The sequence below is a fragment of the Arctopsyche grandis genome, chromosome 6, assembly GCF_051622035.1.
Source record: "Arctopsyche grandis isolate Sample6627 chromosome 6, ASM5162203v2, whole genome shotgun sequence".
NCBI lineage: Eukaryota > Metazoa > Arthropoda > Insecta > Trichoptera > Hydropsychidae > Arctopsyche > Arctopsyche grandis.
The window spans coordinates 31,099,997-31,114,122 of record NC_135360.1 but is presented as its reverse complement, the minus strand read 5'-3'; the positions used below and the strand labels follow the sequence as shown (position 1 = coordinate 31,114,122).

The 14,126-nt window shown below is 30.3% G+C and overlaps 1 protein-coding gene across 1 annotated transcript in view; it reads right to left on the bottom strand.

The window, feature by feature from the left end:
• The window catches only part of eag (potassium voltage-gated channel protein ether a go-go), a 159,004-nt gene that overhangs the window by 10,945 nt on the left and 133,933 nt on the right, over positions 1-14,126 (bottom strand). Inside the window, exons 4-7 of the mRNA XM_077431973.1 lie at positions 13,818-13,829; positions 6,096-6,227; positions 5,905-6,026; positions 3,054-3,449 (exon numbers count right to left, since the gene is read on the bottom strand). Coding sequence (XP_077288099.1) covers positions 3,054-3,449; positions 5,905-6,026; positions 6,096-6,227; positions 13,818-13,829 — 662 coding nt within the window. The remainder of the gene's footprint in view (positions 1-3,053; positions 3,450-5,904; positions 6,027-6,095; positions 6,228-13,817; positions 13,830-14,126) is intronic.

Sequence of the window (14,126 nt, the reverse complement as noted above, 5' to 3'; positions counted from 1 at the left end):
ACAGACAGACAGATAGACAGACAGACAAACAGACAGATAGGCAGACAGACAGACATATAGAAAGACAGACAGAAAGACAGACAGACAAACAGACATACAGATAGACAGACAGATAGACAGACGGACAGAAAGACAGAGAAACTAAAAAACAGAAAGAAATACTTAAAGGCAGTTAGACAAAAATACAGACATACAGACAGTCAGACAGAGAGACAGAGAGTCGGACACACAGGCAAATAGACAGACACAAAGATAGATAAACATACAGACAGTTAATGTGTACAGATTATGTATACCTCTGTCAAAGCATTGGGGTCAAACTCGTGATCACAAAACTTCATCTATTGATAGACGTACCTAGACAAAGTAATGATATTCTGAAAGTTGAATTTATTTTTTTGATAATTAATTAAATAATTAAGGCGTGGCCCGAGCATAAGGATTGAAGTACTGCAGAACTCCAACCATACCGGTTTTTGTTTGAAATAGTTATAGTACATGCAGTTCCTGCAATGATACTTTTCACGAGCTGCCACTGTGTGTATATACAAAAAAATGCATATTGAAAAATTGTTGATATTATATATTGTATATCTGAATCAGAAATCTGTTTTTTATTATCAAAATCATTGAATATAATTCAAATAATGGATTTTCGTTGTATGCCACCAATATTAAAGTTGCCCAAAATAGCTATGGTGTATTAAAAAGATGTGGTGAAAATTGTTTTATAAGAAAATTTAGAAAAAATTTTGTACATTAAATTTAAGAATGTTTAAGTGCGTTTAATTATATGTACATATGTATATTTGATCAGTATGATATTGGAATGAATTATTTTTAAATTAAAATTTTGTCAGTGAGCGTTCATACGATAAGTGATTATGCTATTAACACATTCATATGCATTTTATTAATAATGACCATATAATACTGACCCAATTAATACATACACAAGTGCATTGAAAGCATATTATAAGAAATACTTTAATGTGACAAAATAATGTAAAATTAAGCATGAAAAATATTTATTTTGTTACATTTTGTAAATATAGCAGTAGTGGTGAACCTTTAGTACGAGAAAAGCACTTGAAAATATATTTTATTATTATTTTTAAAAAATAATAACAAAAAAAATTTTTGTAAAGCTTTTAGCAACTTTTTATTTCAATAATTGATTTTTGACCACAAAAATTGTTCACCGCTGAGGTAATGATTTTTTTATATATTATGACTCGAGGCACCTTATCAGTAAAGCCCGGATAACCAGCGTGCCGTTCATTGTTCAAATGTTGTAAATGCATTGTTAAAGGTTTGCCGAACCTTTTTTACAAAGCATTTACAACAATTGAACAATGAGCGGCGCGTTTTGGGTCCGTACTCTACTTATCAGTCATAGATGGATGCTTTTCACACAAAAAAAAAGTTCACTATTTTAAATTTCTTAGAAAAACCATGCTTTTTAGCTCCCTTGCATTGAACACTAATGAAGTGGTTGTTATTTGAAAAGCATCCACCTAATCTCTCCTTATAAGCACGTGGACCCAAATACATATATAGGTTCACCACCACTGATTATATGTATATATAGCTTATCTAACTTTTCCAAATTTCATATTTTCAGTGAATTGAAAACTATTTTCTTATTCATAATATCCTTTATCCGGTAAACATTGTGAAATCCATTGATATTAGGAATACTTAATATAATAATAAGCTAGATATTGCTAAATATTTGTATTTTCTTATATATTTATGTATTTTCAAAGACAGATAAAAAATTGTTGCAAAATTTTAACTAGGTAAATAAATGCTTCGTACAACTTAAGGATGCGGCAAGTTTCACGCTACCATTTAGTTTCGGGGCCATTTTGTTATTTTCACATCCATTTTATTTGCTAACAATACAACTAATAAAATAAAAATGAGCTTAATTGCCAATCGCCAGTTTTTGATGGAAATCTTTATTTCGAACCAGTGGCGGATTAAATAAATGGGGGGCTTCAAAGGCATTTGAAGTTTGAGGCTCCCACTCTTAGAAAGCATAAGCCAAGTTCAGATCTGAAAATGCCCACTGGAGAAAATGGCAGTCAGTAATAAAATATATAAGAGCAACGTTCAATAAAAGAATGAGATGGGCACCTCACATTGAGGTAGCAAAATGCAAGGGGATGCGGGGTATATCCTCAATAAATACCCAATATTTAATCGCCATAGTTCTTTATCAACTGAAAATAAATTAAAATTATATCACGCGCTAATATTACCATTATTAACCTATGCTCCACTTGTATGGAATAACGCCTCGAATACTAACCTTTCCGAGCTCCAAATAATACAAAACAAATAGCTAAAAAAAAATTATAACCACCCATATATACTAACTTGAAAAACTGCATGCCATAAATAATATTCCGTTAGTTACAGACATTACTAACAAATTAACCAGTATATTCTATGACATAATTACTAATAACCATACTAACACACTTGTGAAGAGTCTCGATGATTACAACAAAATGTCTATACACTTCAGGTATATACACAGATTACCTAAACACAATCTACTTTAGGTCATCGACTTTAGAGAGTCTTTAATTAATATTATGTATTAGATGTATAATGAGCATTTATAAGAATTTTAAATAGGTTTTTGAGCTCTTTTTGCTATTATGCTGTACATTAATATTAGAATAATATAATACTATGATTACTAACAAAATTAAATTAAAATTGTAAAATAGAAAATGATCAGTAGATCAGTAGCTATTAAAATAGATATAAGATGTATTGTGAACATAATTTAGTAATAAAAAAAACCATGTATATTTATCAACACCAAAATTGAAAATCAAACTGACTAAACGTCAAAATAACATCAAAAGAAACCGGTAGCGTAACTCTTGCTGCACCCTGATATTATATTTGTAATCAAAACAAATGTCGATGATTTCAACAGAAACACGACATAAAAAGTAACCATTTTCCACATCGGTCTATTGGCCCTGGAACTGGCTCACACAAACATCCACCATTAGAGCGAATATACTTACATCTTCGTCGTGATCGAAAGCGTTGAAAACGTCGTACGGCAAACACGACAGCAGGTCGATGATGAACCAGGACTTGAGGTAGTTCATTCTGATGACTTTGGGATCGCTGACGACTTCCCCTCCGGGCCCCACGAACGTCGTGTGAAAGTTTAATACGATGTCGATAAAAAAAATAACATCTACGATAGAGTCGACTACCAGAAGGGAAACGTCTTCGCTCGTTTTGTTCTTAAAAGCTACATTGTACGGTACCATTATGGCTGTGTAGAATGTCAGACACAGTATTATCCAATCCCAGATCGCCTTGAAGGCGCAATAGTGTAACAATATGTGAGGTGGGGTTTTCGGTGCCTCCTGACGATATTGGGGCATTACGTCTGAGTTCAAACTCATCATCTATCGTTTTTGTTAATAAATATTATGTCATAATTACCATATGTTAAATACGATCCAATTTTGGGGTAGGCATGTAGGAATAAAAATATGTTTAGTCCACTGATTATCTTTTTCGTTTTGAATAACATCCATTTTTAATTGCATTGTCATATAACTTTTCATTTAAATCTGGTAAAAAAATCAAACCAAGGATTTTAGTCAAAATTAAGTCAGATTAAAAAAAATAAAAGTCCTGTTTAACCACTTCATCTCCATAAGCGCGCCGGTGCGCGCTCCTTCATATTTAAGGCTATGACTCGTAATTAATTTTGGTTCCTTCACAGTGACATCTAAAAATATCTTGTGATACTAATGAAATTAAAAAAAGTCAATATTTTTTGTTACTTTGTGATATATTCAAGAGGTAGTGTCAAGGGTTGGCACTAAACACATATAATAGAATAATCGAATCGGTTTCTACAAACGCGTGGTTATTAAGTGGTTAAGCATAAAAAAAAATCATAACAATATAAATTTTATATATTTACAGTGTGATTTGTTTTTAAATAAAAGTTATATTCCATCGCTGATACATTTACACATTTACCACAACATTTATCGAGCTAACAAACATTCCCACGTATGATATTACCATTCAATTTGGTTCCAAATTAAATCATGTGCAATATCAAACGTCTAGCTGTGTATATACAACTCTCAATGACAGTAAATATCATTATAAAATAATTTAACAACACCACATCAAAGTGCACGTGTAATAGTTGTAAGCTGTGTGTCAGTATTTTCATATATCGGGTCACAACATCGATAATAATAAAATAAATATAACATTGAAAACAATATCGAGCTTAAAAGTGCAAGTTGCTCAAAATATATACATAAAATAATAATATATAATAGGAGTAGAATAAAATTAAATATAAAAAAAATGGTTCAAGTAAAATGATAAAAGGTTTCAATGTCTACAAAATTGGTTCAATACTGTGCTATAAAACGGTAAATTTGGTTCGTTTTCATTGTATTTATTTTAAGCGTCATAAGCAAATTGCACAGTTTGATTTTTTTTGCCAGAATTATATATAATAAAGGCGGTTTAAATTTGATTTCAATTTTACGAATAGTCAAATTGCAAACTAAAAACTTTTGTAATTACATGTTAGTTACATAAAAAGTCAACGATTTGCTTTTGCTTACAACGCTTTTTACATGGTTTTATTTAGTTTGACACTTTTTTTTATGTGGTGAAATTTTTGCAATCAATTTTCAACCCACTTTTTTATAATTTTTCACAAAATATGATAAAATTCTATTTACTGCACTCATATTTGTACATAGACTTTGAATTTAATTGAAGTTATGTTGAATGGAATCAGTTTTCTTTATTGTCATATTAACACTTTCCGCACTGTCATGTATAGCAAATGACCAGGACTTATATTTTATTTTATTTCTCCAAATATACTGAATGCAAGGTCTTTATATTTTATGTATTCCTCATCAAAACTTCTATGATTCGAATTATATCATTACGAAACAAACACATTGACTAATATCTACAGAAATAATTATTTTCGCGGGAAGACCCTAGTATATGTACGCGTCTCACAGATACAAGAAAGAGGGGAAATTCAGTACGCGCCGCGCTCAACGGTCAGTGTGAGAACGATATCTGCCTTGGAATGAATTTTAATGAATATTATTCGACGTTTAATACACAATTAAATGATTTTTATAGCTAATTAAAATATTGACTTCACAGATTTTGAATTATTTTAACATAAACAACACATTATTAACTGGATGCTTGGCGTCCAGCACAGTGGCTTGCGATTTGTTTTTAGAACAATAAGGAAAGTGTTCAATATTCACAGGTACGTGACAAATGGGTGATCCAAGTTGCAAGTTAGCGACTGTCATCATAGCAACAGGCCTATGAAAACTTTTTTACTGTTTCTTAGTTAAACAGAAATGAATGATGATTTTTATATAAAAAAAACGCTACAAAAATTGTATTAGACATTTGACGGGCTGAAAACCAGACTGGTGCAAGTGAAATTAAAAAAAAAAGCTGGTTTAAGTGCTAAAATAATAGCATATATGAAATCCTATTTTTTTAGCACTTAAACCAGCTTTTTTTCTAAATGTCACTTGTACCAGTCTGGTTTTCAGCCCGTCATTTCATCTATTATTTTGTCACCCAGTTGACTGTGTTCAATATTAGCGTAGTAAAAGTTGAAATAAATATGTATTGCTTTCAATAGTCGAAGTACGAAAAAGGAAACTTTATAAAACCATGTAATTTAGAAAGTGATATTTTTTTTAGAAAATTGTGCACTAGAAATGAACGAAACACACACATAAAGGAAATGTTTTGATACGTACGACACATTGTACATATATTACAATAAAAATAAATATAATAGAAAGCAGGTGCACTGACATGATTAAAACTAACATGAGCCAAGTGGCTCTGCTTGGCTGGATCTTTTAGGTTTGGAAGATGTGATGAAAACTGCGACACTAATACTGATCTACTTCTCGTGACCGATCTTGCTAATTTGGCAAATTTGGATAGTCCTGGAATTAGAATTATATTTTTATATAGTATTCCTACAGTATGCAGGTGTTTCGATTGAATTCTAATACCTCCTTTGGTGTCATCTGTCTCGATGGGTTGCTTTAAGGCCGTGATGTCCCTGAAGGTAAGTAGGAACAAAACGACCAGATCTCGTTCGTTCTTGATGGGAGCTATCTGCAGCAGCAGCCATAATGGGGTTTCTGTGCCAGCCATAACCAGTATTGTAATATTATAATAATTAAAAATAATAAAAAAAATTCGTCCATTCATCGTTACATTTATGTATACACACACACACACACATTGAATTAAATTAATATTTAACTTTTGCTCAACGAAAATATTGTTTTTTTGATATGTAATATATATGTATACTATAGGGAAGTATGTGAGTTAATTTTGTGATATTTTGGTGTTGGTACAAAACGGGTGTGTTCATATAGAATATTCAAAAAACGTAAACACGATATTTTAGAACTGTGATTGGAGTGCTTTTACAATTTGAATTGTTAATTGTGAAAATGAGTGACATTGCGTGACATTGTGACTGTGATAATGACTAGCAGTATTCAACCGTCGTTTAATATGTTACTAAAAATATAATATATAATTTAGTCCAGATATGTATGTATGTTTGAAATGTAATTTTCTAGTCAATTAAAAGTTCGCAATTTAGACTGTCGGAATGAAATATGTAAAAATGAGATATGTAAAAATATACATATAAGTGATGACAAATTGTAGTTTTATAATAAATTTAACTCAAATTTAATTTAATATTCTGCTATATTTTATGATTATTCTTCGAAATGTGTTTAGTATTTTTACTGTTTCATTAATAAATAAATGGGTTTGCACTTTTTATCAATAATTTTTTTGCCTATTTCACGTAATAATCAATTTTGCGAATTTGGTGTAACATTTTAAAATTATTTTATTTTAATTTTAAAACAATTAATAATAATAATAAACAAATAAGTCGAGATACATATATTATAAAGTATAATATATGATCATTTTAAAGATCTGAAATAATAATAATAATAAAAATAATAACTTTAATTTCAGGCGATAGGAAGAATAGCGCAATCCCCAACGCCCATATAAATAATATATAGATAATAAATACAATATTATTGAAAAATAATAAAAAAAATACATAAATAAATATATAAATAATAATAATAATAAAAATAAAAATAATTAATTCATTAATCGATTTAACGTATTAATAAAAATATCATTTATTTAATGAGACTCACCAACACATTTATAATTATTTAGATACAAAAAAACTACAACTTTTTAAAAACCGCTCAAATACATTTTTTATCTTTTTATGATTTATCTTATCAAATCAAATTCAATATAAAATTAATTTAAAATTATTTTTTTTAAACTATTGACGATTCCATAATAAAGTCAATAATAAAGGAAAAAGCTTAATGAGTCGAAAAATATCGCATTAGAAGCGTTAACCCAGATTTTTATCAAATCAGTGCACTGTCATCTTTCTCCTGTCCCATTTTATTTATATCACAAGTAATATAATAAAGTATAATAATAGGATAGTTAACGACATGGACTAATTCTATCTATAGCTTTATGTAATATACCGTTGAGGCGGCACTACTAAATCTTCTTCATCAAGCCTGCCTTTAGAATCGATAAACCTCCATAATAGCAATAATAAATGCTGTTAATAGTGCAAATATTGATAGCAAAATATTAGACATTATATACATATATAGGTCACACATACATATCTGGCTTTAAGCTGAAACTTTAGGTTGAATATAGCTAGTTTGATACCAAGATATATGTATAGTACAAACACGTAAAAGCAATTGTGTGAGTGAAATATTAAACATATAGTTTTGAGTGGTGTCGAAAATATCGAGTATAATCTATGATGATTACTCAGCAAGCTTAATATGTATTATATGTAAGCTTAAAAAGCATCGCTTTGAATTAAAATCAATATTTCTTTTACGTATTTATGAAACAGATGATTATTCACATACCTACATACGTGTTACATAGAAGTTTCAAGCGATTTAAAATTTACATTTCAATATTTTATGCATGTATTGTATTTGAAACTTCTATTGTATTTTCAAAGCAATAGAAAGCTTCTTCGCATATATAATTTATTTTTTAATATGGTTTTATTTTCTATTGATTAAAACTACATTATGACAACATTGATCTACATAACATCGAACATCGATTCCACACATTATTTTATTTAAATTTTTAATTTCACTAGAGTTTTAATTCTATTAATTCTAACATTGAATCTATTACCATTGACTATTAATATATCATATTATAGATTTTTTTTATTATCCACGGTTGGCAAAAAATGTCTTTTATTTTAAAACTTAAACGAAGAATAGGCCAGTAATGAAATTTATCAAAATATTACTATATATGTATGTATAATAAATTTAGATTTTTCATGTAACGATCGAACAGTGTTATGAATGTTTTTGTTACACATTTAGCTTTGAATTACGTTCAAGAAAATTCAATACTTCAATATTCAAAATTATATAAATCCTTACATACATATATAATTATAATATAATTGAATGAACTTTATTAAAGTTTCAATTCCGTTGCCGGATCGTTCTAAAGGTGGGCATTCACTTAAAGATTTATCTGCAAATAAGTCTCTAATAATTTATCCGACGTTAGCTGTTGTTATTTCACCTGACGATACAATCAGTGAGGTGATCCTATTTGTAATAGTTACCGACTTGAAATACAGTCTAATTTTAAATACATATGTATGTAGGTAAAATATGCATTTTTTTTATCAAAATGTTTCCAAAATTGTAACTAACCAAAGGATTTTCGTACGAGATGAAATCGAAAGATTTTCTTGCTAACTAGCTAAAATTGAATAAATAAATAAATAATATGTCTGGAATACATAACTACGACAAATTTCTTATTTGATAACTTATCTTCTTAAAAATTTATATGTGAATGTCCACTTTTATGATGTCCCGTCATAAATCGTGCCGACAAAAGCGCTCCGAAATAAGCTCGCCGACATAAGGGCGCAATATTGAATGAAGTAAACGAAGATTTATTTCCATGTATTTAATTTTATAGAGTATTTTGAAAGTAAAACATACTCATTATGTGAAAAAAAATCAGAAACAAAAGGTCGGTCGGAAAGAAAAAGCCAGCTATTTTTAATGAAAATTAAAATCGGTTTGTAAGTATTTTATTTTATTCTTTATTAATTTCACGATATATACGTACAATGGTACCTCCTCACACGAGTTTAATATACATAGGTTTTTGAGCTCTTTTTCCTATTATGCTGTACATTAACATTAGAATAATATAATACTATGATTACTAACCAAATTAAATTAAATTGTAAAATAGAAAATTATCAGTAGATCAGTAGCTATTAAAATATATATAAGATGTATTGTGAACATAATTTAGTAATAATAAAAAGCATTTGATTTACTCTAGAAGCAACGGTGCAAATTATATCCTTTGAAGGAATTTTGGCGTAAATCAGTGTCTCTGAACCTCCACTTTTCTCGTTGACGAAACGATGGTTTGATGGTTTGACATTGCGAGTGAGTGGTAATTTTAATTATTCTATACTATGTATGTATATTCAGCCTGTAGCAGGCTGTGACCCGCGGGTCATCAAGTGAATATTTTGACAATTTCAAGTGACCCACTGGAGTTATATATTAAATACCAAAAATATACAGATATTTTTTAATATTGTATTTGAGAATATACGTCAGGTCAAAATAATTTGCTATCTAAACGCAATAACTCGAGATTGTAATGAAAAAGGTTATTAAGATCCTAAACAAAATAACAACGTGGTCTGCATTACACATCTAAATATGGAGATTTGCTGTTACATGCCGAAATACGATGATTTAAATAGATTTAAAAAGTGCTTTGATGAGATACAAATATTTACTAAAGAAATCAAAAATCATGATCTCGAACTCGACGATAAATAATGGTTTTTAAGACTTTTGTTCTTAACAAAATAATAATGATTTAAACGAAATAACTACACAATTTTTAAATTGTACGGAAAATGGAAGAGTTTTTGTTTTTTTTTCTCTTATTATTCTTATATCGTATTATTCACTAAAATACATAATACCCACTGATCCGAAACATCTTCTAACTATTCATACTTTGGTTGATTTTAACCCGCATATTACGGCTTTGTTTTGCGCGCTTATTTCAGCGCACTTAAGTCGGCGCTCTTTTGTCGGGGTACCTTACTGCTTACTCTAGTCTTGCGCGCTTATATCGACGTGCTTATATCATGGTGCCCTTTTCAGAGAAATGAGCTTTCAAAGTCCATGTACATTTTTTCGCTGCGCGTGTACTTTTTCAAAAACACGTTGCACTTTCATCGAAGGCAATTTTCCGCCAGTGTCGATTCGGAAAATGAAAGAATCCAGTCCAAAAAATTTTAATACCGCAATTTTGCTTTCTGAAAACACCGCTGTGGCTCGTTTTAAGCTTTGGACACGTCCTGGGATGAATGAGTCCCCGGAGACTTATTTTTGCCCGTACGGACGCCCATTATGAGAGGAAACTGCTGCCCGGTCGACAAGGTTCCAAAATTCACCACAGTACGTTCTAATTTGTTAGAATTTATACGACAACAAAAGATAAAACTCGCAAATGAAACTGGAACTTGGACAGTTTGACTGACAACAACCGGACGATGAAAATACGTATTATTTACACGGCCGTGTATACCGCAGCGCGTGCATAATGGATATAACGAGCTGCTCTCGTAAGCCGGGCGTGCTCAAATTCAGTTCCGAGTTTGTACACATATGTATATGTTGACGATTGGATTGCGAATTGCGTTTAATTGATTAAAATGCACCCTTTTTGATGTTTATTCAATATTCCACGTGTCGCGAACGAATCGAATGCGGGTTTAAACACGTATCAATGCGGTCGTTTATATTGTTCAAGGTTGTTTCAAATTGAATGTTTTATGAAAAGGATTCGAGGAGATCCGTTTTGTATTGAATGAGCTTATAATGGAACGTGTACTGTGAACTTTAAACTGGATTAATTATCCATATTTGATTTAACTCTGTTCTAAATATACTATTTCATCTAACTAAATAAAAAATTTCTATATAATATTTATTTGTAAGCAATTTTATTGAATTGAATCCTAACCTCGCCTAATAAAAAATCTCGATCAGAGCATACATACACGAATGTATATTTATTTATTATTACATGTTCTTTAAATCAGGCCTTTTTCTACTCCAGTTTCAATACCTTTAGGGATGCTTAATGTTCGAGGAATGGCCTACGCATTAAAATTGCAAAATCTTCGGGATGTACGTTTATGTGAATTTTTCTATTGAAAGGGTCGAAATCTCAAGAGGATTTTTGGCCTATAAAAAAAGATCAAAAGCTACTACTCTCAACGTATTTCTTTGCTGAAGATCAAAAGCTACGTTATCCAATTATTTTTTTACTTTATTTAGTAATCGAGTCTACGTACATAAACTCTATGCTAAGGCATTTGTAATTTACATTCCGCATTCCGTTCGCACGCGATTTTCGAACATCACGCAACTAACCACTTAGGAATTTAATATGATTATGGACTTATCAAATCCTGTGTCTATAATTATCGTGATTTTTGTCTAGTGAATTCCAGGCATTCATTTAAATCGGGGATTCTTAACCTGTTACGTATTACGGACCCCTTCGCAAGTCTTACGATTTGAAAAAAATATTAAAAAATTGTATATAATATATATGTATATGATGTAGTAATATGTCATATCAATTTGAAGACTTATTGTTTATCTTAGATAATAATCGAGTTTTTCTTTCCATCGTAACAAATACTGAAAATATACATATATCGTTGAATACTGAACTAAAGCTTTTATAAGACTAGGATAGGGTATATCGAAATTCTCAAAGGCTTTTTCAGTTAGTTTTTCGTTCTCAGATCAGTAATTTCACTCTAGAGTAGATCAGCATAAACAGTTTATATCAGAAAATAAAGGATTTCAGAATTACGACTCAACTCATATGTGATCAAGTACATAAATCTTCTTATTCTGTTCTGTATTAGGAACTGCATTTTAGTGAAGCATTTCTTCGGGTATCAGGAAGTTATCGACCTTTGCTCTATTATTTTATTCAAGATAGGTTTTTATATCCCGAAGTATTCCTGAATGTGACTAATGATTAAGAACCCCAGATTTAATTACGTGGACACTTTGAAAATCTGAAGGTGTGAAAGTGTGCTTTAAAAATTTTAATGGGTAGCCGTTAGTTATCGCGCAACGAATCGTCAACGTTAAGCGGGACTCGCCAGCGTTGATAAATGAAGATAAAGCTCTTGTAATTTCTTGCGGCTTACGCGGAAAATCCTGAGACTTTTTCGGCAATAAGCTCCCATGTTTTCCAAGCGAACACGGACGAGCTGCAAACACAGAATCCCCCCGAGGGACTTCCAGCCAGTTTCTGGCCCCAAAATTCATTAAAGTATTTCGCCGGGGTGTGTTGTATTCGGCCTGGACCAAAAACGAGGTCTGGGATGATTTTTTCCAACCCCCTTTCCAGCTTCCTCCCCTTTTCCACCCGCGCGAGTAAATTGTTTCTGGCTAGTGTGGTCGCATCGTCGACTAAACTAGCTTTTGCTATTTAAAAGCCCTCCAGGCTGGGTTCGAAAGCTTTAACGTTTTGCTGGAATTTGTTAAAAGATTGTCTGAAATATATTATACGGTACTTTACGTTATATTTTGAGGAAGATTTATAAGTGCAAATAATTAAAATTAGCTGCAGCTAAGATGCCCGTTTAACTTTTGTAAAAGCTTCTTGTGAATAACTTCCTTCATCAATGAGAAGCAGATTGTACTTTTTAATTTAATTTTTAATATAGTATAATATATAATAATATAATATTGCATATAGTTATTTATATAATTTTTAATATTACTATATTAAAATTATATTTAATATTACTATAATTAGTAGGGTGAAATTAAAAAAACAATTACATGATTAAAAATGAACACTTTAATTGAATAAACATAAAAAATTCTAACCTAGAAAAAAAAATTGTTTGATTTCCAAAAACTATATATATCATCTGAGTGACATTGTCTATTACTTTTACTGTTCATTTTCAAACTAATAATCATGTTATCATTTTCGCCTAACCTGTATTTATTTATTTATTTTATTCTGCTTTTATTGAACCGTAATTCGTAGACATTTTGGTACTTAATGCAACCAACTGAAGAAGATATTTTTAGACATTTTGGACAATTTGTTTGTTGTAGGTATTTATCAGCGATGAGCAATATGTCTGCTAAATGATAAAGTTTTTGTTCACAAAATAATGTAAAAGATTCTAAGTAAGGAGAGATGAGTCTTTGGCTACTTAAAGAATATTTACTGGCAGATTTCAGTCAGTTGGTTTCATTAACATCAATATGTTAGTCAAAACTTTCAAAGCTTTTTTATACATTAATTTGTTTAATATATTATTTTATGTTATTGTGCATTGTTAAATTATTCTGGCGAAACTTTTAATCATGAATATATTACAATGGTAAGTAAGCGATGTATAGAAGAAAATTTTGGATGAATTACGAGTATGTTGTTTTTTTTTTTATATTGTATTTGTTGTCGATTGTATGTCGAAGTGGACCAGATGGAATTCAAAGGGTTGGTAGATTGGGATTAAAATAAAAAATAAATGGAAATCAATAGTGTACACGTACCTCTCGGTGTGCCTGCACAGTCCAAAAACAAACAATACTATTAGTCAGGTAGTTCTCAGATGAAATCCGAAAGTTCGACAACAATTGGACAGGTGACAAAACAATAATAAAACAAAATAAAATAAAAAAAACACACAAAACTGTGTATATTTTGAATACATTTAAAATAATTTCGGACCGTATATTATGTAATGTACAAAACAATTTCATTTAAAGCGAGCAAGATGCGAGTCATAAATTTTCATTCACATTTGTTCACATGTATTGGAACGCATGCAATTTTTTTATTTTATTTTTTATTTTTTGTAA